The sequence below is a fragment of the Lithobates pipiens genome, unplaced genomic scaffold (genome assembly GCF_037356315.1).
Source record: "Lithobates pipiens isolate NorthernLeopardFrog02 unplaced genomic scaffold, aLitPip1_a1.2 Scaffold_18, whole genome shotgun sequence".
Lineage (NCBI taxonomy): Eukaryota > Metazoa > Chordata > Amphibia > Anura > Ranidae > Lithobates > Lithobates pipiens.
Genome location: NW_027507758.1, coordinates 176,679,049 through 176,706,418, shown reverse-complemented (window position 1 = coordinate 176,706,418; position 27,370 = coordinate 176,679,049). Strand labels below are relative to the sequence as shown.

Sequence of the window (27,370 nt, the reverse complement as noted above, 5' to 3'; positions counted from 1 at the left end):
GCTTTTTTCCTTTCCTGCGTGCGTTCTAACGCCTCCTGTAGGCCTGGCCTGAACAAGTGGTCCCCGAAAATGGTAACCCACACAGCTTTAGCTTTGAGGCCAACGTCGCCCATCCAGGCTTTAAGCCACACAGCCCTTCTGGCTGCATTCACTAATGCAGCAGACCTAGCTGCTAATTTAATAGCTTCTGCAGAGGCATCAGCCAAAAACCCTACCGCCTTGAGCAGTAACGGGAAAGACTTCAACATCTGTTGCCTGGAAGTGCCCGCCGAAAATACCACTGCAACTGGGTAAGCCAACACTAGATTTCTGGCCACACAGGTAGCAGCAAGGGCTGGCTTGAGCCCAATTGAAGAGGCATCCCAGGACCTCTTAAGCAACACGTCCCCCCTCTTATCCATGGGATCCCTGAGTGAACCCATGTCATCAAAGGCCAAAATTTGTCTTCTTAGAGACTTTGGCTAAAGGGGCATCAAGTTTGGAGACCTTGTTCCAGGGATGAGCTGCATCTGTTTCAAACGTGAACCTCCGTTTAAGGCTGCCTGAAAAGAACAGCCTCTTTTCCGGCTGCTCCCACTCCAGCAAAATCGATTCAATCAACAACTTATGCACAGGGAATACCATGTCTTTCTGAGGACCAGACCCCTGATACATAAGGTCATGCTTGGAAAGTTGGACCTGCTCTTCCCTAATTTCCAGAGTGTCATATCGCCTTAAGAAGGTTTCCCACGGCGTCCAAAGATAACTTGTATATGGACGCCCTAGCGGACTCTTCCTCTCCCTCAGACTCGGATGCTGACCCTGTCTGAGAGGCGGCTAGCGACCTTGGTACCCTCTCCTCATGACCCTCCTCCTCCTGACTTGGCTCAGATAGGGAGGGCATGCTAACCGCCCTTGGTAAGGAAAAAGAGGGACCATGAATCCTATCCATCATCATACTTTTAAAAGACTGCAAAGTGGATGCAATCTCGTCCTTTACAGATGTCAAGACTTTGTGACATGCTGCCACAGAATCGTCCCTGACGAGACTACAAACACACTTGGGGCAAAGCGGCTTCTGCCAACTGGCGCCCAACTTGGGCACACACGGCACATTTCTTTCTAGGCACTGGTATTTGGGTTTTATCCTGTTTGACCTGTAAAAAAGACAAACAGGCTCCCATTAGAACACCTCCCCTGACCCACACCACTGTGCTTAGGGTATGCCTAGGAAGTGCCCACCTCTCACCAGAGGTTCCCCACCCAGGGAGGATTACTACGGTCAAAATGACCCCGCAACCCCCTAGTGTAAGACCTGGTCTGCCCTCACCAAGCTTACCTGGGAGGTGCTGGAGCCTGCCGAACCGGAGTCTACCTGCACTACTGTGCCCTCCATAGTTCCAGTGTTCGCTCAGTCTCTCTGAGCCTTTACACCGCTCCAATATCCCTACGGCCACACCACTGCGCCCGGGGACTGGAACAGGTCCTGCGGCGCCCCCTGATGCGATTCCGGCGGAAGTGTGCCTCTCGCACTTCCGGACGCTGGAACACAGATGCTCCACCCACTCACGCTGCATCATTCCTACGGCTACACAGCTCCTTGCCAGTACCCGGAAACGTGCCATCCAGGGAATCTAAACGTCTCCCACCCGCCATCTGACCGGCCACAGGAACGAGCGGGGTGAAATAGTGGGGATACTGCCATGCACCGGGGTCCCGTTCTCACCGAATGTTTAAACGGCAGCAGTGGCTGTTAGCGACCCTCTCCTCCCCCTTACAGGACCGAGGGGTGCTATGGGCTAGGTCCACCAGGTGCACTTCCAGGACACCCTGAGATAAGGAGCTCCCCCAACAGTTCCAATGTGCTCCTTCCCATCCGGCAGGAAACAAAAAACTGAGGAGGGCCTGGAGGACCAGCCTTTTTATCTGATTGGGTAGATGTGTTTCTTGTCCTGGAGGGAGGAGCCCTATATCTCAGAGGCTGTCCTGGAAGACGAAAGGAGAAAAATAATTTTATATTTCAAACCGCAGACATTTCTGGTAAGCGGTAAACTTTGGCACATGGAGATATGCAACTCCCCTCCTTGCAGGATGCACACAGCCGATCGAATCATTAAAGGATCAGATGTTCAAGTGCCGATTCAGATCTCAGAGATTTAGAATGGGTCTTACCTCTCTGTTTGGCTCTGAGACCTTAAAAAACAAAAAAAAACCCTGTTCCACTAAGGGAATCTCCGATATATTGCTGACTGTGATATCTTATCCACTCTAAATAGTCATACCCCAGGAAAGGACACAGATTGGCTAAGGGTTTTCACCTGGTGCTTCGGCTGATCATTATTTCAGCCACGGACCTCTGCAAAAATGCACTAGTCCAAGTATAAGCCGTAGGGCTTAAACGATCTAGTCCTTCATAGCATCTGTGAGACACAGTGCATCAAATATACCAGCCCCTTGCCGGGCCTGCTGATCAGGCAGAACTTTCAGGTATCTCACACCTGTTCCTTAACCCATTGGAGTCCACATTTTCCAATGCACTGGCATGACTCAAAATGTGCTCCACCAAAATAGTGGAGCAGATGTTAAAGGGTCAATGGACTGAGCTACTCCAATTGCAGCCAGAACTGCAAAAGACACCTTGTCTTTAAAAGGAAAATCCAACCTTAACTTGCTGGATCCTTTAACATCAGTGCATTATCCACTGGACATGTGAGACTCTGCTCGTTGAGGTGATTGCAGCATTAATAGCTGGAATCCCCCATTTCTTTCATAAAAATGTTCCCATTCAGAATACATAGCTATGCATGAATAGGAAAAATATCCCCAGGTGGGGGAGGTTCAAATGAACCCTATTAGAGGTAGATACCTCAAGAGCCTGTGCTGTAGGCAACAAAAGGGTTAAGTAAGGGAGTAGATAAACATCTGACTTGTGCGGCTACTCCCTCACCGTTAGGATCCTCCGAAGAGGAAAAATAAGTATCTTCCAATATTTGGGAAGATCTACCTCATCCCCAACCTCATGCACCTCAACAAAAGGGCCCAGAGGACTAGATGGGAATCTGATATGTTTAGTCCTACTATGGAGAGACATAGCAATAATCTTTTAAATGGTAGGTAGAAGAAAAAAACCTGTTTGTATGAAATACATGGGGACAGAAGTGTTCTACCCTTAACGGCTCATCTAACTGGCCGTATTTTTCTTTTTATCTCTCAGGAAAGGAAGACATTTTTTTGGAAGGATTTTTAGTTTGTTGTATACCATTAACCCCTTAGAACCCTAAGAGGAGTTCCTGGTCCCCTTGTCACTCATAGCTTACAGTACAAAGCAAAGGCAGTACCAGCAAAAGAATGTTACACTTACTAGTCTATAATACAGTACAAAAGCTGCTATTAGTCCTAGCTATACAGTACAATGTTGTCAACAAAAGGGGATGTCTGTGTCACCAAACCTGACCAGCAACCACTCTGCTCTGTCCCTCCACCGCCAGACTGCAGCTTTTCCTGTATAGCTTAAATTACTTTCTCAACATTGGGGGCGGCGTCCGATGCCGTTTAGCCAAACCCCCTGCCTTGCTCTCCGGCATCATGGTGGGCGGGGGGAGTAAATTCTCTGCTTGACGAGGGGCCGCGACCTGCCCAAAAAACTTTTTTTTTTTTTTTTAAAGAAAAAGAGGCAGCTGACTGGCATTAAAAGGATCAAAAACCGCCAATCTGGGGGCTCAGGAAGGGATCAGAATCCCCCTCCATACCTGAGGGTGGAGCTTCTGCTGTTTCCAGCATCAGAATGTTGAGTGCTCAATACAGCCTACAGTGGTGACATATAGACATGACATGACAACACAATACATGGAAGGAGAGATTCCTGAGAAAATCTCCCCTACTTTTCCTCCCAGCAGGGTTCATCAGAGATAAAAAAAAAAACAACAAACAATCTTTGCCCTTCACGGTAGGCTCTGAAAACTTGAAAGGAAACCTTCAGGAACAGGGGTACACTCAGGTAATCCCACAATCCTGGACCTGCGAGAAGACCCTGACAGTAAACTTTTATTGGCTTTACTACCAAAAAAGTACTGGATCCCAGGGCCCAGCCTTAAAAGCATTTGCAAGCAAAACCTTGCGTCTTCGGATGACGAGGCCCGGGTACCATTCAGTCCACTACGGAGACTTCAGAACGGATTCGGTCAGGATGGCTGGCTCTCATCAAAGGATTATTGCCCATGGAGCTCAGTACAACACATCCTTACACGTGCCCAACACCTTAGACACTAGTGAAAAAACTGAGGACTCCCAGTAATGGGAGGTGTTATATGGGGAAGTTCACGCCTTAAGGGGCGTGCCAGTGTCCAGCACCTGATACGCCAATATAACCCACATAGTTATTACTATGGCTCTGTGTCCCCTGATATAAGAAAATAAATAACGTTATATATAAGACTAAGTGGAACAATAGTCAGGGTAAAACACTCAAAAGTAGATTACTCCATAATCTGTACTTAAAAAAAAAACTTGTCTTGTAAGATAAAGAGACACAGTATTTAATATTTACTATAGCCAAGTAATAATCCAACAAAATATGTATCTTTGTCTACATAGCTGGTCCCATACACCTGAGGGAGTTTCAGGATGTGGGTGCCATAAGAATAGACCACGACCCTGGACCTGAATAGAACCCTGCAGCTAACTCACTCATTGTACCAGGTACCAAGGTGAGCACCAAACACAGGACCCAGTGACCAAACATTACAGTCCAGCCCTCCTGTTGGGCGGTTCATGTATCGCTCCAAAAATATACATCAAGGGTAACCATTCTGGAAACCGATAGTGAGCCATGAGGCAAGTCAGAAATTTAAGGGAGGGGCAAAGAAAAACCTTTTCTCCAGCAGGAGAAGAGGTCCATTACTAAGGACACTAGCAGATAAACGGGGGCCTCATGGACTTGGGAAGGGTGTTGGGCTGTTTCCAAAAAGCTTTTGCCAGTGTCTAAACTGAAGATAGCACCAAATAACCTGTGGTCTAAGAACCAACTCCTATGTCCTGTACAGTACTCCAAGTATGGAATTTTCAGGGTTTTTTTGTCTGCAATATGTAATAAGGGTAAAGCATTCTTGTGTTGTAGGGTTTCCTTCATTTCTCATGAAAAGTTTGTCCCTGGGACAAAGAGTAAGGTGAAGTCTCTCCAACAAACCCAGACAGCGGTAAATCTTGACAAGGCCTCTCATCTATCCCCACTCTACCAAAAACAAAAAAGTTTTAACCAAAAGATACAATTTAGATATGTGATAATATGGGCATGGTGAATGCTAAATTATTTTTAGGAAAGTTACAAGTTCTAATCTAGATTTCTCTACTTAATAAGCTGCTGACCATATCCTGAAAAACTAGATTAGTAATTCACTAGCTAGGGAAGCTAGAAGGCGCAATGAAAGTTCCCACATCACCATCCTGTGATATTATATTTTAGTGTATATTAGTCTGTCGATTAATCGTAAATTTTTTTTTGACCGATCAAAAATCTTTTGACCGGTACTCACCTCTCCGCCGACTTCCTGGGCCTTCAGGGAGTTCCGCCGGAGTTTCGGTGACGTCACCAGACTCCTCCCCCTTTCCCAAGTGCCTCTGTCTGCTAACAAAGGGAAGGAGGGAGGAGTCCGGTGACGTTGAAGTTTCTGATTGACGTAACGTGTACGGGGGAGGAGCTCCGTATGACGCAACCCGCTTCTGCCCTATGGAACTAACACTATTGTCGGATTTACATGCTGTTTTTATCTTTATGTGAGTAGTTTGTGTTTCTTATACTTAAGCGGTGAGCACTTTGATATTTTCTTTCTACCCATGACCTGAGATTGTGAGAGAAGTTTATGGACTGTGTTAACCCTTTTGATACCCGCATGCATGACCACCTGTTTGCACAGGAGTCCATGCCATAAGGTGAGAGTGATTAGTTAGACCGGAGGTGGAAGGATTGTTGCGCTACTGTGGGAAAAAAAATGACTTACGCCAGTGCTACAGTTTGAATTTAAAAAGTTTGTGTGAACGGTGAAGTTAAGTCATGGATTGTGAAACTAACTAGTGTCGGGTGATCCAACCATGACACTAACTGCCTGGAGTTTGCATGTTCTCCCTGTGTCTGCGTGGGTTTCCTCCGGGTACTCCAGTTTCCTCCCACACTCCAAAGACATGCAGGTAGGTTGATTGGCTTCTGTCCAAAATTGGCCCTAGTATATGAATGGGGACCTTGGATTGTGGGCTCCTTAAGGGTAGGGACCAATGTGAGTGTGCAATGTACAGGGATAGGGACAATTGTAGACACTCACTCAGGTTGAACTGGATGGACTGGTGTCTTTATTCAACCTTACTATGTAACTATATGTAACTATGTATAGTGTATATCACATTTACCACTGACTTATGCAGAGTTGCAATGCAAGGAGATCAGCTAAAAGTAGTTGGATCTGTATGTGCGTCATAATTAATCGAAATTAGTCGATTAATCGATAAAAAAAAAAAAAGATTAATCGGACACAAAAATTTTAATCAGTAACAGCCCTAATATATTATAATATACATACACACACACACATACACACACACCCACACCCCCCTCCTCCTCATTTAGAGCCCCACAGGCAAAATAAATGTTTGTATTGTATAAGCTGGGTAGGGATTTTAGGTACCAGGTCACCAGTTTATTATTTGTTGATGTTACAGGAATCATCTGCCCTTACTCAAGATGGCCACAGCCAGAAACGCTAGGGCGACGTTCAAAGTGATTTCCCAGCAAAATAACAGGATTTTTAAAGCAGCTTACCTGTAAAATCCTTTTTCTTTGATGCACATCAGGGGACACAGAGCCATAGTAGTTACTATGTGGGTTATAGGGCCACTGATAGGTTATGGACACTGGCACGCCCTAATGCAAGAAGTGCACTCCCTATATAACCACTCCCACTACTGGGAGTCCTCAGTTTTGTAGCCAAGCAATACAAGTGCATACCAAGAAGGGAGGGGCCTCTGTGTCCCCTTATGTACATCAAAGAAAAGGATTTCACAGGTAAGCCGCTTTAAAAATTCTGTTTACTTTTCATACATCAGGGGACACAGAGCCATAGTAGTTACTATGTGGAATGTCCCATAGCAATGGCAACTGAAGGGAGGGAAACAAAAAAAGTAGGGCAAAAAGGAGGCCAAAGGACTCATACTGAAGCCTGCAGTACACTGCGCCCAAAGGCAATATCCTCATGATCTTTAACATTGATTTTATTAAATCTGGTAAATGTATAAACTGAAGACCAAGTTGTTGCCTTATAGATCTGAGCCATAGAGGTCTGATGATGCACAGCCCAGGAGGCACTAATCGCCTGGTTGAGTGTGCTTTAACATGAAAAGGAGGAACTTTCTTCTTTAAGCTGTAAGCTTGAACAATCACATGACAGATTCATTTGGAAATAGTAGATTTTGATGTTGCCTGTCCCCTTTTTGGCAGTACAAATAAAACATCTGTTTTGCGAACTGGAGAGGTCGCCTTTAAATAGACTCTGATCACTCTTACTACATCAAGGGAATGTAGTGCCTTCTCTTCTCTAGATTGAGGCTCTGAGAAGAAAGAAGGAAGAATAATATCTTGGTTTAAATGAAAACCTGCCACCACTTTTGGTAGGAATTTAGGATGAGGACGCAAAACCACCTTATCCATGATCAAATATGGCTCTTTACAAGACAGAGCCGCTAATTCCGATACTCATCTAGCAGAAGAAATGGCAACCAAAAAGATGATCTTTCTTGTCAAAAGAACCAAGGGAATTTCCCGTAGGCTCAAATGGCTGATTCTACAAAGCCGATAAGACCAAATTTAAATCCCAAGGTTTTAGAGATGCCTTGATAGGGGGATTAATCCATATTACTCCCTGAAAAAGCTATGCACCAGAGAGTGGGAAGCAAGAGGCCGTTGAAAAAACACTGACAAAAGCCGAGAGAGTACTCAAGGCCAGCTTAATTTCTAATCCCATTTGCAGTAAATCAAGGATCCTACCTATGACCTACTTCCTGGGGTGCCAACCCCTGGATCCACACCAAGAAACACATGCTATTCAGACTCTATAGTAAATGACTCTGGAAGCCGATTTCCTGGCATTAATCAAGGTGGACACTACCGAAGGAGTTAACCCACCACCCTTTAGAATGTGGGTTTCGATAGCCAAACTGTTAAATTTATCTTTAAGGTAGGATGGAATACCGGACCTTGTGCGAGAAGGTCTGGCCATAATGGCAGAGTCCAAGGGACTCCTACCGGCATCTTTATAATGTTGGCAAACCAAGATCATCTGGGCCACCAGAATCACCTCCTTTCCTTCCTGCTTGATCCTGCGGAGAAGACGCGGAAGTAGCAGAACTGGAGGAAACGCATAGATCAGTGAAAACTGATCCCATGGGTAGACTAGTGCGTCAGGTCCACGTCCGGAATAACCCATCTCTGACATATCGCTAGGAAGATGTCGGGGTGAAGAGACCACTCGGAAATAATTGTTGGCGACAAGTAGTCCGCCTGCCAATTTTCTATTCCTGGATTGAAAATTGCCGATAGACAAAGAATGTTGTGTTCTGCCCAAGCTAGAACATGATTCACCTCTTTTTGGGCTGCATGACTTCTCGTGCCCCCCTGGTGATTGACGTAAGCCACAGCCGTGGCATTGTCGGACTGAATCCAGACAGGACAATCCCGTAGCCTGACCGTCCAAGATTCTAGGGCCAGATGAACTTGCTAAAGACATATTGCTTTTGGAAAGAAGTTCCAACTTTTTATCTGTTGGATCCTTTAACATTAGTGCATTATCCACCGGGCATGTGAGACTCTTGTTCACTGAGGCAATTGCAGCAATTGCTGAAACCCCCCATTTCTTATAGAAATCCTCTTCCACAGGATAAAGTGAGGAAAATAATGTTTATCCAGATGTTCCCATTCAGAATACATAAGCTTTTTTAGCCATGAATAGGTGGGTTCATCAAGAACCCACGCTGCAGGCAGAAAAAAAGGTTGAACAAACCAATTTAGTAAGAGCCCACAAGCAACCTGTCTTGTGATGCTACTACTCCTATATTAGGATCCTCAGAAGATCCAAATCTCTTGGAAGAGCTCCCGATCCCCTGCCCCTTGCACCTCAATAAGAGGGTCCTGAGCAATAGATGGGGATCTGCTACGTTTGGCCTCACTATGGAGAGATATCATAGCATCAATCTTCTTTTCCAAATTAGAAATGGTAGAAGAAAAAACCTCCTGTGTGATATACAGTGGTGTGAAAAAGTGTTTGCCCCCTTCCTCATTTCCTGTTCCTTTGCATGTTTGTCACACTTAAGTGTTTCGGAACATCAAACCAATTTAAACAATAGTCAAGGACAACACAAGTAAACACAAAATGCAATTTGTAAATGAAGGTGTTTATTATTAAAGGTGAAAAAAAATCCAAACCATCATGGCCCTGTGTGAAAAAGTGATTGCCCCCTAAACCTAATAACTGGTTGGGCCACCCTTAGCAGCAACAACTGCAACCAAGCGTTTGCAATAACTTGCAATGATGCTTTTACAGAGTCCTGGAGGAATTTTGGCCCACTCATCTTTGCAGAATTGTCCTAATTCAGTTACATTAGAGGGTTTTCGAGCATGAACGGCCTTTTTAAGGTCATACCACAACATCTCAATAGGATTCAGGTCAGGACTTTGGCTAGGCCACTCCAAAGTCTTCATTTTGTTTTTCTTCAGCCATTCGGTGGTGGACTTGCTGGTGTGTTTAGGATCATTGTCCTGCTGCAGAACTCAAGTTCGTTTCAGCTTGAGTACACGAACAGATGGTCGGACATTCTCCTTCAGGATCTCTTGGTAGACAGCAGAATTCATAGTTCCTTTTATCACGGCAAGTCTTCCAGGTCCTGAAGCAGCAAAACAGCCCCAGACCATCACACTACCACCACCATATTTTACTGTTGGTATAATGTTCTTTTTATGAAATGCAGTGTTCCTTCTACGCCAGATATACTTGGACACACACCTTCCAAAGAGTTCCACTTTTGTCTCATCGGTCCACAGAATGTTGTCCCAAAAGTCTTGGGGATCATCAAGATGTGTTGTGGAGAAATTGAGACGAGCTTTGATGTTCTTTTTGCTCAGCAGTGGTTTTCTCCTTGGAACTCTGCCATGCAGGCCATTTTTGCCCAGTCTTTTCCTGATGGTGGAGGCATGAACGCTGACCTTAACTGAGGCAAGTGAGGCCTGCAGTTCCTTGGACGTTGTTGTGGGGTCTTTTGTGACCTCTTGGATGAGTCGTCGCTGCGCTCTTGGGGTAATTTTGGGCGGCCGGCCACTCCTGGGAAGGTTCACCACTGTTCCATGTCTTCGCCATTTGTGGATAATGGCTCTCACTGTGGTTCACTGGATTCCCAAAGCTTTGGAAATGGCTTTATAACCCTTTCCAGACTGATAGATCTCAATTACTATCTTTCTCAATTGTTCCTGAATTTCTTTGGGTCTCGGCATGATGTGTAGCTTTTAAGGATCTTCTGGTGGACCTTACTGTGTCAAGCAGCTCCTATTTAAGTGATGCCTTGATTGTGAACAGGTGTGGCAATAATCAGGCCTGGGTGTGGCTATAGAAATTGAACTCAGGTGTGGACAACCACAGTTATAGTATGTTTTAACAAGGGGGGCAATCACTTTTTCACACAGGGCCATGATGGTTTGGATTTTTTTTCACCTTTAATAATAAACACCTTCATTTACAAATTGCATTTTGTGTTTACTTGTGTTGTCCTTGACTATTGTTTAAATTGGTTTGATGTTCCGAAACACTTAAGTGTGACAAACATGCAAAGGAACAGGAAATTAGGAAGGGGGCAAACACTTTTTCACACCACTGTATACAGGGACTGAAGTGTGTAGTGCAGCTGCAACAACAGTATCCCCTGGCGGCTCAATCTGACCGGCCGCATCACTCTCAGAGGAGGATGACATTCTTTTGGAAATGGATTTAGTTTGTTGTGAAACCATTGACCCCTTAGAACTCTTAGAGGAGTTCCTGGTCCCTTTTCCACTCATAGCCTGAAGCACAAAAGCAGAGGCACTACCAAAAAGAATGTACACTGCTAGGTTATAGTCCAGCGCTATAAGCTGCTATTAATACCTAGCCTGGTAAAGTAATAATGTGTCAAAGGGAATGCCTGTGTCACCAAACCTGAAATAAGCCAACCTCCTGCTCATGTGTCCTTCCACAGCTAGCAGCAGCTATACACACAGTGCTTTACAAACTTCCTACACGTGTGGCCGTGCTAATTACGGCAGTCCCCCCTTTCAAAAGAAAGTGTTTTCCTGCACCAGCGGTGGAGTTCAGGCACCTTGCAAATAGCTGATATGGCGGGGGGGGGGGGGGGGGGGGTAAAAACCAGTGGCCCTATAACCCATGTATGAAAAGAAAAAGCATTGACACATGGATGGATCAATTTGCTTTCTATATTTAAAATGAATAGTATTTGTAGTTATGTTTGAGGTGCTCAGATGCAGGTGCCCATGCAGACCTGTGTCTACAGCCAAAAGTGCAAAATGTATCAACCCCGATGTTCTGACTACCTATATAATTTACTGAGGCCATAAGATGCAAGACAGTATAAACACCCCACAAATAACCCATTTTTGGAAACTAGACTCTCCTAGGTAGTTAGAACCATGGTGAGTTTTTTTTATTTATTTCTTTTTAAGTAAAATGAAGTAAAATTTTTATTTTATTTCACAAAGTTCTATTTTAACAACGTATTTCTGACTCACAGCATAGACATACAATTACACCCCAAAACATTCTTCTTCTGCTCCCGAGTATGTTTATATCAAGTGAGGCTTTTTCACTGCCTATATGCACAGAACGGTCCAAAATCCAAGGAGCGCCTTCAGGCTTTTAAGGTGCATAAATGAAGCAACGGATTTCCTGGCTAACATATCTTGAGCAAAGAAGAAGAAACTGCGCTACGGAGTGAGAATGATACTGGTCGGAAGCTGCAATTCAAATGTACACCAAAAATACACAAACCAGAAAGAGAAAAAAAGAAGAGAACTGCGCTAACCTCAAATGCCCAAAGTGAATGGGGTATGTGTATGTGCTAAACCCACGATATAAGCCTTAGTGTCTTAATGTCTCTAAGGCCACCTCAAAAAGATAGTGCATACTGTTATATATACAAATAAGTGAAATTAAATACAAAGATAAGACACAGATACGTGTCAATAATGTGAATTGCCCAAACACAGAACAGATTGTGCATATACCCCTAAAAATGAAGAATAGAATGGATGTATCCTGAGAACTTCCTGTCACATGTTCCAGAAGTAAAAATGGCCGCTGTGATATGACTCAGCCCGTTCTATAGTATTGTTCTTGTTTCCAGGATTTGTCATGGTGGTCATCATCCCCGGACATTCCTGTGTTTATATTCTGTACTCCTCTGAGGAGATTTCACCTCACTTCCTGTCCTGGGGACACCTGAGGAGAAGACATCTCCATCCATACAAAACAAGAACAATACTATAGAACGGGCTGAGTCGTATCACAGCGGCCATTTTTACTTCTGGAACATGTGACAGGAAGTTCTCAGGATACATCCATGATCCCGGGGTGACAACTCGAAATACCAGTAATTTTGGGAGTGATATGTGGAGCAACAGCCATAGCCCTATTGCATGAAAGATTCAGGATCGCCTGAGGGGGAACCGTTACCCGGATATCCTTTGTTTGTTTTTGCCTGTGGTGACCCTCTGTAACGGGGGGTCGCTTGGATCTGGTAAGGAGCCAATTCATTCATTCGGTGATGGGAAAAGCACACTATATTTCTGGAGAAGATTATTAATTTGTGCACTTCCAATTCAGCTCTTCATACGAAGTTTTCTTCACTGGTGTTTACCATATGGACATTTTATAATAATAGTTTGGTATATAATTATATAGACATTATATAGAGTGTCTCAAAATATTTTTTGATAATTTATTTATGTAAAAAAATATTTTTTTTTCAGGTTTGAGAAAATTTCTATTCTTCATTTTTAGGGGTATATGCACAGAGATCTACACAATCTGTTCTGTGTTTGGGCAATTCACATTATTGACACGTATCTGTGTCTTATCTTTGTATTTAATTTCACTTATTTGTATATATAACAGTATGCACTATATTTTTGAGGTGGCCTTAGAGACATTAAGACACTAAGGCTTATATCGTGGGTTTAGCACATACACATACCCCATTCACTTTGGGCATTTGAGGTTAGCGCAGTTCTCTTTTTCTCTAACATATCTTGAGGCCTTAACCACCTTCAGACCGGACCATTTTGCTGGTAAATGACCAGAGGTCTTTTTACAATTTGGCACTGCGCTGCTTTAACTGGTAATTGCGCGGTCATGCAATGTTGTACCCAAACAAAATTTGCGTCCTTTTCTTCCCACAAATAGAGCTTTCTTTTGATGGTATTTGATTGCCTCTGCGATTTTTATTTTTTGCGATATAAACGTAAAAAGACCGCAAATTTTGAAAAAAAATGATATTTTCTACTTTTTGTTATTAGAAAAATCCAATAAACTCAATTTTAGTCATACATTTAGGCCAAAATGTATTCAGCCACATGTCTTTGGTAAAAAAAAAGTCAATAATTGTATATTTATTGGTTTGCGCAAAAGTTGTCACATCTACAAACTAAGGTACGTTTTCTGGAATTTACGCAGCTTTTTGTTTACGACTGCCTATCTCATTTCTTGAGGTGCTAAAATAGCAGGGCAGTACAAAACCCCCCCAAATGACCCCATTTTGGAAAGTAGACACCCTAAGGAAATTGATAAGTGGCATGTTGAGCCCATTGAATATTTTTTTTTTTTGCCTCAAGCGATTGAATAATGACAAAAAATAAAAATTTTTTTTTTTTTTTTTACACAAAGTTGTCACTAAATGATATATTGCTCACACATGCTATGGGCATATGTGAAATGACACCCCAAAATAAATTCTGCTGCTTCTCCTGAGTACGGGGATACCACATATGTGGGACTTTTTGGGAGCCTAGCCGCGTACGGGGCCCGAAAACCAAGCACCGCCTTCAGGCTTTCTAAGGGCGTTACAGTTTTGAAGGCCATAAAATGCCAAGATGGCACAACCCCCCCCCAAATGAGTGAGACTAGGTAATAAATGGCGGGTGCCCTGAAACTATAAAAAAAATAACTAACCAACCAGCGTCACCTGTAACAGTTATATGGTGATCACTGGTGAAAGGGTTAACTAGGGGGCAATCAGGGGGCTTTATGCGGTAGTATATGGGGGTCCCTGGCGCTATAAAAAGCTGCGGCGAACCTAAATACCTACCTGCCTAACTAGCGTCACCTGTGACACTAATACAGTGATCAGAAAAACGATCGCTTATTAGGCTGGGTTCACACTGGAGCGATGCGGGAACGCCACGAATCCGCGGCGGGTTCCCGCATCACATGCCTCCCGGCGGCAGTTCACACTGCCCTATGCGAACTGCTGGGAGTGTCAGTGAAATGTTAATGACACCCCCAGATCAGTTCGCATATCGCAGTGCGATCTGCAAACTCGGATCGCATGGTGTGAACACCCATGCGATCCGATTCTGCTGCGGACCAAAAAAAGGGTCCCGTGCGAGTTTGCGGCGGGTGCGACACGAATTCAGCCATACTATCTGTATGGCTGAACTCGAATCGCACAGAGATCGGATGTGATTTGCACTGCAGTGCGAATCACATTCGTTCTCATAAACCGCTGCAATGTGAACCCAGCCTTAGTGACACTGGCGACGGGGGGTGATCACGGGGTTAAACCTTTATTGGGGGGGTTAGGGGGGCACATTAGAACTAAAGGGGGCTAACCCTAACTGCCCTAACAGTTATTACAGTCACAAATGACACCAATGCAAAAAAAAAAAAAAAAAAAGCAATTGGTGTCACTGTGACTGGGGGGGCAGGGGTAATTGGGGGGTGATCGGGGGGTAAAGGGGGGGTGTGAGTGTGCCTGGCATGTTCTACTGTGTAGTGTAGTGCTTGTGCAACTCACCGATGCTCTCTCCTCGGTGCCGGAACGAAAAATACCGACACGGAGGAGAGAATACATCATCACTTCCTCTCCTGTGTTTACATTACAGGAGAGGAAATGATGTCACGGGACATTTTCATTCGTCGGGAGCGATCGCGAGGGGGTGGCCATGAATGAATGGCCGTCCCCTTGTCCGGGATCGCTCCCGAACAAATACCGACCGCCGCAGGCACCGGGCGGGGGCCCGATCAGGCCCCCGACCGGCGGGCAGGCAAGGACGTACATGTAAGCCCTTATGCCTGCCCGTGCCATTCTGTCGACGTACATCGTCGTGCGGCGGTCGGCAAGTGGTTAAAGTGCCAGGACAAGGGAAACATACACAAAATTTGCCATATTTTGCAAAGTAGACCCCCCAACATATTTTATTAAAAATATGTAGTGTCACCTGAAGATCATATTTATTTATTTTTTGGAATATTGTCTATAGTGTATATTAAAAGAAAAAATTCTGTGCGCCAGTAAAGCGTTCGGGTTTGGTTTGAAGAAAAGGTGGCAACCCTAACTGTACTAATGTGGCAGGGATCAGGGAAACTTACTGCTGACGGGAACTGGTCTGACACTGGGGTGGCAGGGAGCAGGGAAACTGGCTGGCTGAACTGGTATAGTGACACTGTACTGGTGTGGCAGTGATCGGGTACATTTGTTGCTAGCTGCACTCTTGTAGCAACACCGTACTGGTGTGGTGGTGATCAGGAACACTGTTTTTGGATCCACTGGTCTGATGGAGATCGGGTCACTGGCTGGTTGCACTGTTATGTTGACACTACTGCATTGCTGGAAAAAAGGGACACTGTGGCTGGATGCATTGGCATGGTGACATTTTACTAGTGTGGTGGCGATTTGGGATGCTGTTGCTGGCTGCACTGGTATGGCCACACTGTACTGGTGTATCTAGTAACCACAGATAATTGTTGGCTACACTGGTATAACACTGTACTGGTCTGGTTAGGGATCAGGGATGCTGGCTGCACTGGCATACAGCGTCACCTACGCAGCCAGCCACTGTCCCCATTTGCCAAGTGAGCAACCCACTATGATCAGTGCACGCCAGCTGGAACTATGAGTCTTCGTGTCGGACGTTTGGTGCATTTAGGCAGTTAAAGTGTTTGTTACCCAGGCATTTCATATTCCTGATATGCGTTTGCTTTACCAGGTACTTGTATGAAAAAGTCTCCTGTTCTCTTTGTATTGCATCCTTTGTGTGAAATGCATGGTGTTCCTGTCAGTCCCTCTGCTTTCCTATTAAAAACTGACCACACTAAACCGGAGATCACACCGTGGTCAATTCTTTAGCTATGCTGGGAACTCAGTCTGCCCCCCCTCCCATATTCAGACCCGTCCTGACATGCCGCCTCTGCACAGCCATTCACTGGGAAGCTCTGTGTGCTGCTGCTTCTCCTCCTCCTGCCAGCTCTTATGCAGCTGAGAACAGAGGGAATGTGATCACTTATTTAAAATAAAGAAAAGAAAAGGGTATTTAGAATGTTTCTTTTTATATCTGTACACAAATGTTTTGCTTTTCATTTCAATTTTAAACTGAGGGGGTTATTTTCCAAGGTGAATGTTTACAATCACTTTAAGCAATTGCCGACCAGCCGTAGTCATTATAAGGCGGCAGGTTAGCCCATTCCAGCGAATCGCCGTACTGGTACGTTGGCTCCTATAAGAGCCATAGCAGGCATGTGCATGCCAGCTGTATGGCTGGGAACCCGATGCGCATGGCTGGTGACAGCGATGTCTGCGGGCCATCCGCAATCGAGAGCACGAGAGCCAGAACAGAGATCTACTGTTCCTAGTAATTAGGAACGGTGATCCGTCTCCTCCTCCAGTCAGTCCGTCCCACACCACCCCACCCCCCCAGGTAGAAACACATGAGGTAACCCCCCTTTCCCCCCTAGTGTTAACCCCTTCCCTGCCAGTGACATTTACACAGTAAAAAATGCATTTTTATAGCTCTGATTGCTGTATAAAAATGTCAATGGTCCCAAAAAAAGTGTCAAATCTGTACCCTGCATAACGCTAAAAAAAATTGCAGATCACTGCCATTACTAGTAAAAAATAAAAATAAAATAAAAAAAAGAGAAGAAAAAAAAAGCCATAAATCTACCCACTATTTAGTAGACGCTATAACCTTTGAGCAAACCAATCAATATACGCTTACTGCGATTTTTTTAACCAAAAATATGTAGAATACATATTGGTCTAAACTGATGAAGAAATTTGTTTTTTATTTTGTATATTTATTATAGCAAAAAGTTAAAAGGTTTTTTTTCCCCAAAACTGACACTCCTTTTTGTTTATAGCGAAAAATAAAAACCACAGAGATGACCAAACACCACCAAAAGAAAGTTGTATTTGTAGGAAAAAAGGACGTTAATTGTGTGGGTACAGTGTCGCACAACTGCGCAATTGTCAGTTAAAGCGATGCAGTGCCGTATCACAAAAAATGGCCTGGTCATTAATGGGGAAAATCTTCTGGGGCTGAAGTGGTTAAAGCATCATTTCTTTTTCCCCTTTTGGAAAAAAGCTAAAATCATTTGATAAAAAGCGTACCATTTTAGGACCCCTAACCCCTGTTAGTTACATTGTTTGGGATCAACTATTATGCTATCACTTTTCTGAGAATGCTTACATGTAAAGGTGGAGAAAAACTATAAAAAATGGAATTCATATACTCACAGGCATTACACAAATACAGATATAAAAAAGCAACGGACTTTGATTTACCACAGTGAACCTTTAACAACTAAATTGCAAAAGTAAAAACAAAACTTTTTCATCTGACTTAAAATATTAATTTTCCCGTTTCCCACGTACCTCTGTCTGATTAGAGCTAGAATTGGGAATCCGGGGTGCATGGTGACTTAAGGCAGATAAACAAGCAAGAATGAGATGTAATGCCCCAATTTCAAGTGCCATGCGTCGCAGGAGCACACCATCATCTGTAGTGAGTGGCATAGAGCTGAATAAAGTGCGCAGGACATGAAATGGAAGAGTTGGTAGGACATTTGCAGATGGGGACTGTAAGATGTGACCTAATGGAAAAAAAAAAAAGAAGAAAATTATTAGTGCATAGAATAAACAATTTCTACAGTAAATAAAAAAAAAAGATGTAGTCAATTAACGGACACAGCTTTCTTTAACCTTCAGTTTATACTGCCAACAGGAGGATTGGACTAAGGCCAAAAACATTTTACATCAGCCTAGGAGACCTTCTACCAATAGCATGTCTTACTTTTTCAGCAAAGCAGTACAGAGAGAATGAGCATAAACAGAGTCATGTGACCTTTGTCACTCAATAGTCCCCAGAAACAGGATTTTTGGATTCCCCATAAAATATTTTTTTTTTCTTTATCTACTAGTAAGGCAAAAGCCTTTAACCTTCGGGAAGTCCAAAAGCAGTCCAGCTAAGGAGTGGGCAACACAGCAAACAAAAAACAGGTCTAGGAAGGAACAACAGAACTGAGATCTGCCTGCAGCTCAATGATCTGCATTAAACGAAAACCGATGAACTTCAAGAATGAGCGGCAAGAAGAGGTGTCAGCATTGCAAATTTAGGAAACAGCTGGTTGATGCTGAAAAGCCCAATCAGGATTTACCGATCTAGTGGAGTCCACCTTTGTAGGAATTAATGAAACCAATGCTTGAGATCATAGGTTTGGATGATGGTCTAACCAAATCACCCAAACATGGGGAAATGGAGAAGCCAATGCACTCTCACAGGGACTATCCATTGGTTGAACTGGAACGACTTGTGTCTTTTTTCAGACTATAACTGTGGAATTAAAAGTGGGAATCCGTCTTTCTGAAAAGAAAAAAAAAAAAAAAAAAAAAAAAAAAAAAGAAGAAAGAAAAATCTGTGGCTGAAAGACTCACAACCTTAACCACATTCAGATAATGGCGGAAAAATTATTCTCCGTGAATCTGGAGCCAGATTGAGACAGAAAAATTGTCTAGTTGGGGTAAAAGGCTGAAAAAAAACGGTAGGCAAAGAAGGAAGTCCTGGGTCTGAATATCACTTTGTCCCTATGCATAAAACAGAAAAGCCATAGTAGTTACTATGTGGGTTATAGGCTGCCTTCAGGTGATGGACACTGGCACGCCCCAAGACAAGAAGTGCACTCCCTATATAATCCCTCCCACTACTAGGAGTTCCTCAGTTTTGTAGCCAAGCAATATACATGTATACCAAAGAAGGGAGGGACCTCTGTGTCCCCTGATGTACTTTAAAGAAAAGGATTTTACAGGTAAGCTGTTTTTTAAAAAAAAAAACTGTTTTCTTTTCATACATCAGGGGACACAGAGCCATAGCAGCTACTATGTGGGATGTCCCATAACGATGGCAACTGAAGGTCGACACAACAAAAAAAGGTAGGGCATTAAGAGACTAGAGGACTGATACTGCAGCCTGCAGTACACTACACCCAAAGGCAATATCCTCATGACCTTTTACATCGATTTGATAGAATATGGTAAATGTATGGACTGAAAACCAAGTTGCGGCCTTGTAGATCTGAGCCATGGAGGCCTGGTGATTTAACAGCCCTGGTGGAGTGCGCTTTAACATGAAAAGGAGGAATTTTCTTCCTTAGATCATAAGCTTGAACTATCACTTGACAAATCGATTTGGCAAGAGTAGATTTTGATGCTGTCTGTCCTCAATTCGTACCTTCTGGCAGTATAAACAAAACATCTGTTTTGAGAATCTGAGCGGTCTCCTTTAAATAGACCTTAACTGCTCTCACTACATCAACGGAATGTAGTGACTTCTCTTCCCTAGATTGAGACTCTGGGGAAAAAGGCAGGCAGAACAATATCCTGGTTTAAATGAAAACCTGTCACTACCTTTAGTAGGAATTCAGGATGAGGCTGCAATACCACCTTTATCCTTATGCATAATCAACTATGGCTCTTTACAAGACAGAGCCAACAATTCAATACCCTTCTGGCAGAGGATGTGGCAACCAAAAATAATTATGTTTTTAATTGTCAAAAGAATCAAGGGTATTTCAAGTATAGGCTCAAAAAGGCTGTTTTTGTAAAGCCGACAAGACTAAATTCAAATACCAAGGATTCAGGGGTGCCCTGATGGGAGGATTAATCTGTGTTACCCCCTGAATAAAGCTACAAACCAGAGAGCGAGAAGAAAGAGGCCTGATAAGGATACTGAAAGAATATTGATACTAAAGAATACTGATAAGGCCAAGACCTTGATCGTACTCAACGCCAGCTTCATTTCCAATCCCATTTGCAGGAATTCAAGGATCCTACCCATGACATACTTCCTGGGGTGCCGACCCCTGGATCCACACCAGGAAACATATGCCTTCCAGACTCTATAGTATAAGACTCCGGAGGGCAGCTTCCTAGCATTAACCAAAGTAGACACTACTAAAGGAGACAACCCACAGTCCTTCAGAATGTGGGTTTCAATTGCCCAACCGTTAAATGTAAGGCAGGATGGAATACCGGACCTTGTGCAAGAAAGTCTGCCACAATGACAGGGTCCAAGGGTCCCCTACTGCAATCTTTATGATCTCGGCAAACCAAGACCTTCTGAGCCAACAGAAACGCCACTTTCTGTTGCGTGGAATCAGCAGAACCAGAGGAAACGCATATATCAGTGAAAACTGATCCCATGGAAAGGCCAAGGAGTCTGTTCCACATGCCAGCGGATCCCTCGTCCTTGACACAAAGTTGTCGACCTTATTGTTGAATCTGGACGCAAACAGATCAACGTCCAGAACAACCCATCTTTAAAATATCGACAGAAAGATGTCGGGGCGAAGGGGCCATTCTCCCGGAAACAATTGTTGGTGACTCAAGTAGTCCACCTGCCAATTTTATATCGCTGGAATGAAAATCGCTGATAGGGAAGGAATGTTGTTTTTTGCCCAAGCTTGAACATGATTCACCTCTTTTTGGGCTGCACGATTTCTCGTGCCACCTTCGTGATTGATGTAGGGCACAGTAGTCTGAGCGTCTAGGCCTCCAGGGCCAGACATACTGCCCGAATCTCTAGAATATTGATGGGCAAGGTCCTTTTTGACTTGGACCACTTTCCCCTGGACAGATGCTTTTTTCAGGACTGCTCCCCAGCCTAGAAGACTGGCATCCATTGTTACCACTTTCCAGGATACTGGTAGAAAGGATTTCCCCGTTGAAGGTTGCTGGATATCAACCAAATGAGGCTCTGAAGCACCTTGGGGGATAAGCGTACTGGAAAGTCCAAAGGCTGGACTTTCTCGTTCCAGGCCGACAAAATGGTGTTTTGCAGCAGTCTTGACTGAAACTGCACATAAGGAACAGCTTCGGTCGCCCGCATCTTTCCTAACAATTTCATGCACAGCCGAATGGAAGGATTTCTCTATGTTTTGACAAGTTGAATCAGTTCCTTTATGATTCTTGCCTGGGGTAAGAATACCTTCTTTTGAACTGTATCTATGATCAGCCCCAAGTACTGTAATCTCCTTGATGGTTTTAAGGAGGATTTTTCTAGGTTGAGAATCCAGCCTAAGAATTCCAGGTAGCTTACGGCTGAGATTAAACTCTGGTTTAGACCGGTGACTGATTGATCTACTAAAAGTAGAGAAAAAAAATGCTTATCTGGGTGTTCCCATTCAGAATACATCAGCTTTTTAGACATGGATAGGAAAGGCATTCCTAGATTGGGAAGGCTTTAGTGATCCCAAACCAGAGGTGGGCTCTTCAATAGACTGCATTATAGGCAGCAAAAAAAGTTGAGAGGACCAACTTAGTAAGGGAGTGTACCAAAAGTCTCTCTTGTGAGACTGCTCGCTCCATATTAGGATTCTCGGAAGAGGAAATATCAGCGTTTTTGTGATCCTTTGGAAGAACTTCCTGATGCCCTGCTCCTCAGTATGAGGGTCCTGAGCACTGGATGGGGGATCTGCTACGTTTGGACCCACTATGGAAAGCGACCATAACATCAATCTTCTGTTCCAAACTTAAAATGGTAGAAGAAAAAAAAAAAAACTCTTGAGTAATAAATATAGGGGCTAAAGTGTCCAGTGCTGCTGCAACACCAGTCCCCCCTGATGGCCCACTCTGACCGGCCGCATCACTCTCAGAGGAGGATGACATTTTCTTAAACAAGGATTTAGGTTGTCGTAAAACAATTGATCCTTTAGAACCCTTTGAGGTGTTCCTTGTCCCCCTTCTGCTCATAGCCTGATGCACAAAGCAGAGGCACTACCAGAAGGAATTTCGGGGCGTCCGCGGGGGTCTGCCCGGAAGTGGGTGCAGATAACTGGTAACTGCACCCCCCCCCCTGAAAGGTGCCGATTGTGGCACCGGAGGGGGGGAGGGATCAGATTAGCGGAACTTCTCCTTTAGGGTGAAGAACCGCTTTAAAAAAAAAAAAAACTTGCTTCCACGTGCACCTGACATCAAACGCAGACGCCGTTCGGCCCCGCCCCCCATCTTGCCTACAGCTCCACCCCCTATTTCAAAAAGAGATGCTTTCCCACACGAGGGGGAAAATATCAGCATAGGGGAGCGATAGCCGGGGAGACAATCCCCCCGCCCCACCGGATGATCATAAAAAAAAAAAAAATGGACACCTGCTTTAACCGTGAAGTAATTTGCTCAGGTTCACTTACTAAGTGAACTGTTTGAGACCAAACAGATTGTCCAACTGAAAAAAATGCTTGTAAAAAAAACGGTCATAGAGAAGCCCAGTACCCAAAGCCACATTCTGGTCAAAACCTCAAATTCAACTGTGGAAAAACCAACACGGTTCAAGTCAGTTTAAATTCTCTGGTTGTATGTGAAGAGATTGGGTCACACTGAGTTATACCACGGCACTAAAAAAATGTGCTCTGTATCTAAAACAGTAGACTGATGTGTTGATGGTACTATAAGTGAGTGTTAAAAGAGGGATGTTCACATACCACAATAACCCTCCAAACCCTAGTTCTGTGAATTTCAGTAAAAAAACAAACAAAAAAAAACACTTTGCTTTTCTGCTTGCAGCTTCTATTACAAATTCCTGTACTAAATTCAGCATTTGCGTTAGTTTTGCTTACATCATTGATGTGTGCACCAAATTCGGGTAGTTCCAACTACTGCCACTTTGGGAACTTGTTGCCAGGAGAGCAACAGATGATTCTTAAAGATTCAGCATCAGTTTGCAGATTAGCATACTGGTGGACACAGGTATGCCAGAACTCAGAGTGGGGCACGTCTGTGCTCAAAGTGACATGTATATGAAAGCCTACTGCACAGGGCTCTATCACTTGCCCAATGCAGCTAAAATGCTAAATTAAAAAAAAGGGCCTGGGAATACTGCCAATTTCACTCAAATTTAGCAATAGCCCATAGTTGGGAATGACTTGTCTCTGGGTAGGCAGAGTCTGATGGGCAATATAGACTAGTTTGACTGTGGATGACATCAGGCAGATTCGAAAACCAATACAGAACTGTATAGCAGCTTTGGACCTGTCTACTGCCATGCGCTGTCAATCAAAAGGAAGGCATACCCAATGGGTGACTAGTCCAATGCCTTAAATTTATTGATCAGTCACAATTACAGTGGATGGGGATGGAGCACAATAAGTTTCAAGTGTCCAGTGTGAAAACACCAATCTCATTGCTTGGCCCTGGCAAATTTATGTACCTGCCAGGTACTTGTTTAAGCCTGTAGGGCCAATTTAGTAGTCAGTCTGAATTGCACCAGTGGTCTTGACACTGATTTGAACTTGAAGACTTTTCTCTGAAGCGGATACAGAACCATAAGTGTCACAATGCAGAGCTCAGTGCTGGAAGATTAATATAAATATAAATATATATATATATATATATATATATAATTTTTTTTTTTTTTTTTTTTTTATCTGCTACAACCATAGTTTTACTCACAAAAAGCTTTCAGAGACTAGGTCACAGATGAAGCAGTACCAAAGTTGATTTGCTGTTGTGGGTTTAGTAACACTGTAAACATTTGTTAAAATGTATCCATGCAACCAATCTTCTGCATTTTTTTTTGCATAATTGTGTAACGTGCAGTGTGGTAGTTATGAGTTACTGAGCTTCTTTGGAACCACTCTTGAACTGTAGTAGGATTACATATCAATTGACAGGATAAGGATCCTCTCCAGGGGTGAAGTGACTCCCCTTACTGGAGACAGTTTGGAAGCAGACATCAGTTAACCGCATGTACAGAAGAGTAAATCATTGTCAAATACAGATTTTCTTTAATATAATGGTCTTAAAAGCATTTGTGCATGATAGGATTATAACCTTAGTCGTGTTTAATTTTTTACCCATGGTTTGCCAATTTGGGATGCTATAAAGCATCACAATGGACTTCACTAAACCCTTTTTTATGTGACTCTGAACATATGCTAAAGTCTTCTAGAGAGCAGTGTTGGTCATACTTTACTGGCTACAAACAAAAAAGCGTACACTCTACATTGTGTATTGCATTAGAAACATTTCCCTACTTTAGCAATGTTGAACGCAATGTCTAAGGCCTCATATACACTGCAGCTGCTCAACGGCATTTTTTTCCAGCAGCCCCTGAACACTCCTCAATGTTATCCTAAGTGTACATGTACACTCAGTCGTTGATAGTAGTTCATAAGCAACTGAGGTTAGAAGCATTTTTTTTAAAAGCAGATAAACCACATTCAGGACGGCAGTTTACCGACATTTGAAACGCCTAATGCTTATAACCGTGTGTAAATGTGGTAACCTGAGTTCTCCTTTATAAGCGCTTTGAAAGTGAAACAATCTCTGACCATTTCCAATCCAGAAACGCTGTTGCCTGCAAGGGGAGGAGAGAGATTGCGCGAGGCAGAGGGGAGAGGGGGGCAGAGGGGAGAGGGGGGGAGAGGGGGGCAGAGGGGAGAGGGGGGCAGAGGGGAGAGGGGGGCAGAGGGGAGAGGGGGGCAGAGGGGAGAGGGGGGCAGAGGGGAGAGGGGGCAGAGGGGAGAGGGGGGCAGAGAGGAGAGGGGGGCAGAGAGGAGAGGGGGGAAGAGAGGAGAGGGGGGGGAAGAGAGGAGAGGGGGGGGGAAGAGAGGAGAGGGGGGAAGACTCTTGTGTTTGCTGCACTGTGTACATTTGGGTGGGTCTACTGAGGTTATTTGTAAAAAAAAAAAAACAAAAAAAAACAATTGCTCATAAACACAGCATGTGACTTTTTAACCGTTGGTTAATAGTGTGGCTATAAAATTACAACTCTGATAAAATGAGTACATCTGGACTCTACTTGTATGTGTATTACAGCGAGTGCTGAGATCATAAAATGATACTCACTTCCTTCTCCATCATCTGTAACTCCCAGTACCAGGCGGAGTAGGCATTGTGCATGTTTCCTCTCCTTGAGCAAAACCTCAGCATACCCTGGGAGACGAAGAAAAAGACCAAATGCAGCCAAGGAGTGAGCAGGAATGGGGGACATTGTTTGCACAGCAGACTTGATAGGGGGAGGCTCTGAAGCAATAGTTTCTGGAGCTTCATAAACCAACTCTCCAGATTGTTCAATAGTAACCCATTCAAACTGATCGCTGTCCTTTGGCTTTTCCTGTGTTGTGGAAGGTACAACAGGAGTACTCACCTATAAAAAAAAAAAATTGTATACTTTATAATTTTCAAAGTGTTATGGTAAATAGACAAGCAGGGTTAGCAGAACAAATGCAACCTCATAAGAAGTTACTGTTGCAATTGAACTGTTTGACATGCCAGGTGTCGAGAGCGTGTTCACAGAATGTGAAGAAAAAAAAAAAAATGAAATCTTCATAGCATACACCGGCAACTGCATGGTAATGTGTGCTGCTGGTGTAAATGGGCCCTAAGTATTTTGGTGAAAGTGAATTTTCCAATCTGGGATTATAAAATGCTACATACACGCTTTGAAAGTTTATTTCATGCTGATAGGAGCTCATAAAGCAAACCACAAAATAATTTCATATAATTGTTACAAAAGCTAATGCTAAATAAACCATCTAGAATAGTTTATAAAACAGCACTTTAGAAATGTAAACCTGCATTCAAAAAATACATCAACTCACTACTGAGCCAAACAAATCCCCCATTAAGCCTGGTAAACACAGGTAGTTTTTTTATTCAACTCAGCGGACTGTACGAAAAAAATAATTGAGAAGCATGTGAGAAGCTCGCTGTACTAACTATGCAATCCTAGTATAGTGATCTCCCCTCTAAGCTATATTTGTTCCAACAAGGGGACTGGATGCAGCATTGATCTAATGCTGCATCTGTCCCCTGCTGCTATACCATGAACTAACTGATCGAAGACCGCTGACTTCTCAGTTCCCTGTCTTTAGTGAGCAGAGAGCAGGTGACTATCAGTCATCAGCTCTCTGCTCTGCCCCTCTAGCAGTGGACTGTGGAGGGGGTGGGAGCAGCTGGCTCAGGCTCTCAGCAGCACACAGAGGTTGAGTTAGCTGCTGGTCAGTCATCTGGGTAGATCCCAACATTGTCAGGATCCCGTAGAGCCTAGACTTAACATAAACCGGAAGCGGACTTTAGCCCACTATTTGGCTGAATCTGGGTCACAGGAGAGCAGAAATAAGAGCTTTGGCCATACCTCTTTAACCAAGGGGCCATGGAGGTCAGACAAGAAATGAAAGAAAATTCACCCTGCCACTGTTCATAGTGCTGACTGCTAAGCATCTCTTGACTCGTTGTGGCCCATATTTACCATTTAAATTTGTATAATCAATTTATTGCTAAACCGCCATCTTGTGCCACTCCATTATTGGTGTGTGGGTGTGTGTGTGTGTGTGTGTGTGTGTGTGTGTGTGTGTGTAAATATACACAAACACACATTTTTAAATCTATATACATATTTTTATTTAAAAATGTATATTTTTTTAATATACATTTAATATATATATATATATATATATATATATATATATATATATACACACACATACATACTTTTTTTATACATACATGCATACATACACATATATTCTCAATTGAATTTCAATCAAATCAAAGTACATTTATTTTCATTACAGGCACAAAGTTGTGTTTATAAGAATATTTTTGGGGAGGGTGGTCCATAGTTTTCATCAGAGGCTCAAAAAAAGGTTAAGAATCACTGCTCTAGGGGGGGTATATCCGATAGGTTTAAAGAGTGGTTACTGGGCAGAGAGAACAAAGTTGAGATCCCCAGGAAGCACATGGTGCTGCAACGGGAGCTTAATACAAGATGCAGCTTGAAGAGTGAAGCCATAGGGCTTTGAAAAAGAATGGATAAGGAAGAGAATTTTTT

At 43.5% G+C, this 27,370-nt stretch overlaps 1 protein-coding gene across 7 annotated transcripts in view; it reads right to left on the bottom strand.

The window, feature by feature from the left end:
* The window catches only part of BIRC6 (baculoviral IAP repeat containing 6), a 597,017-nt gene that overhangs the window by 162,122 nt on the left and 407,525 nt on the right, over positions 1-27,370 (bottom strand). For all 7 annotated transcript variants that reach the window (XM_077486418.1, XM_077486420.1, XM_077486423.1 and 4 more), the window contains exons 62-63: positions 25,384-25,684; positions 17,923-18,140 (exon numbers count right to left, since the gene is read on the bottom strand). In XM_077486418.1, coding sequence (XP_077342544.1) covers positions 17,923-18,140; positions 25,384-25,684 — 519 coding nt within the window. The remainder of the gene's footprint in view (positions 1-17,922; positions 18,141-25,383; positions 25,685-27,370) is intronic.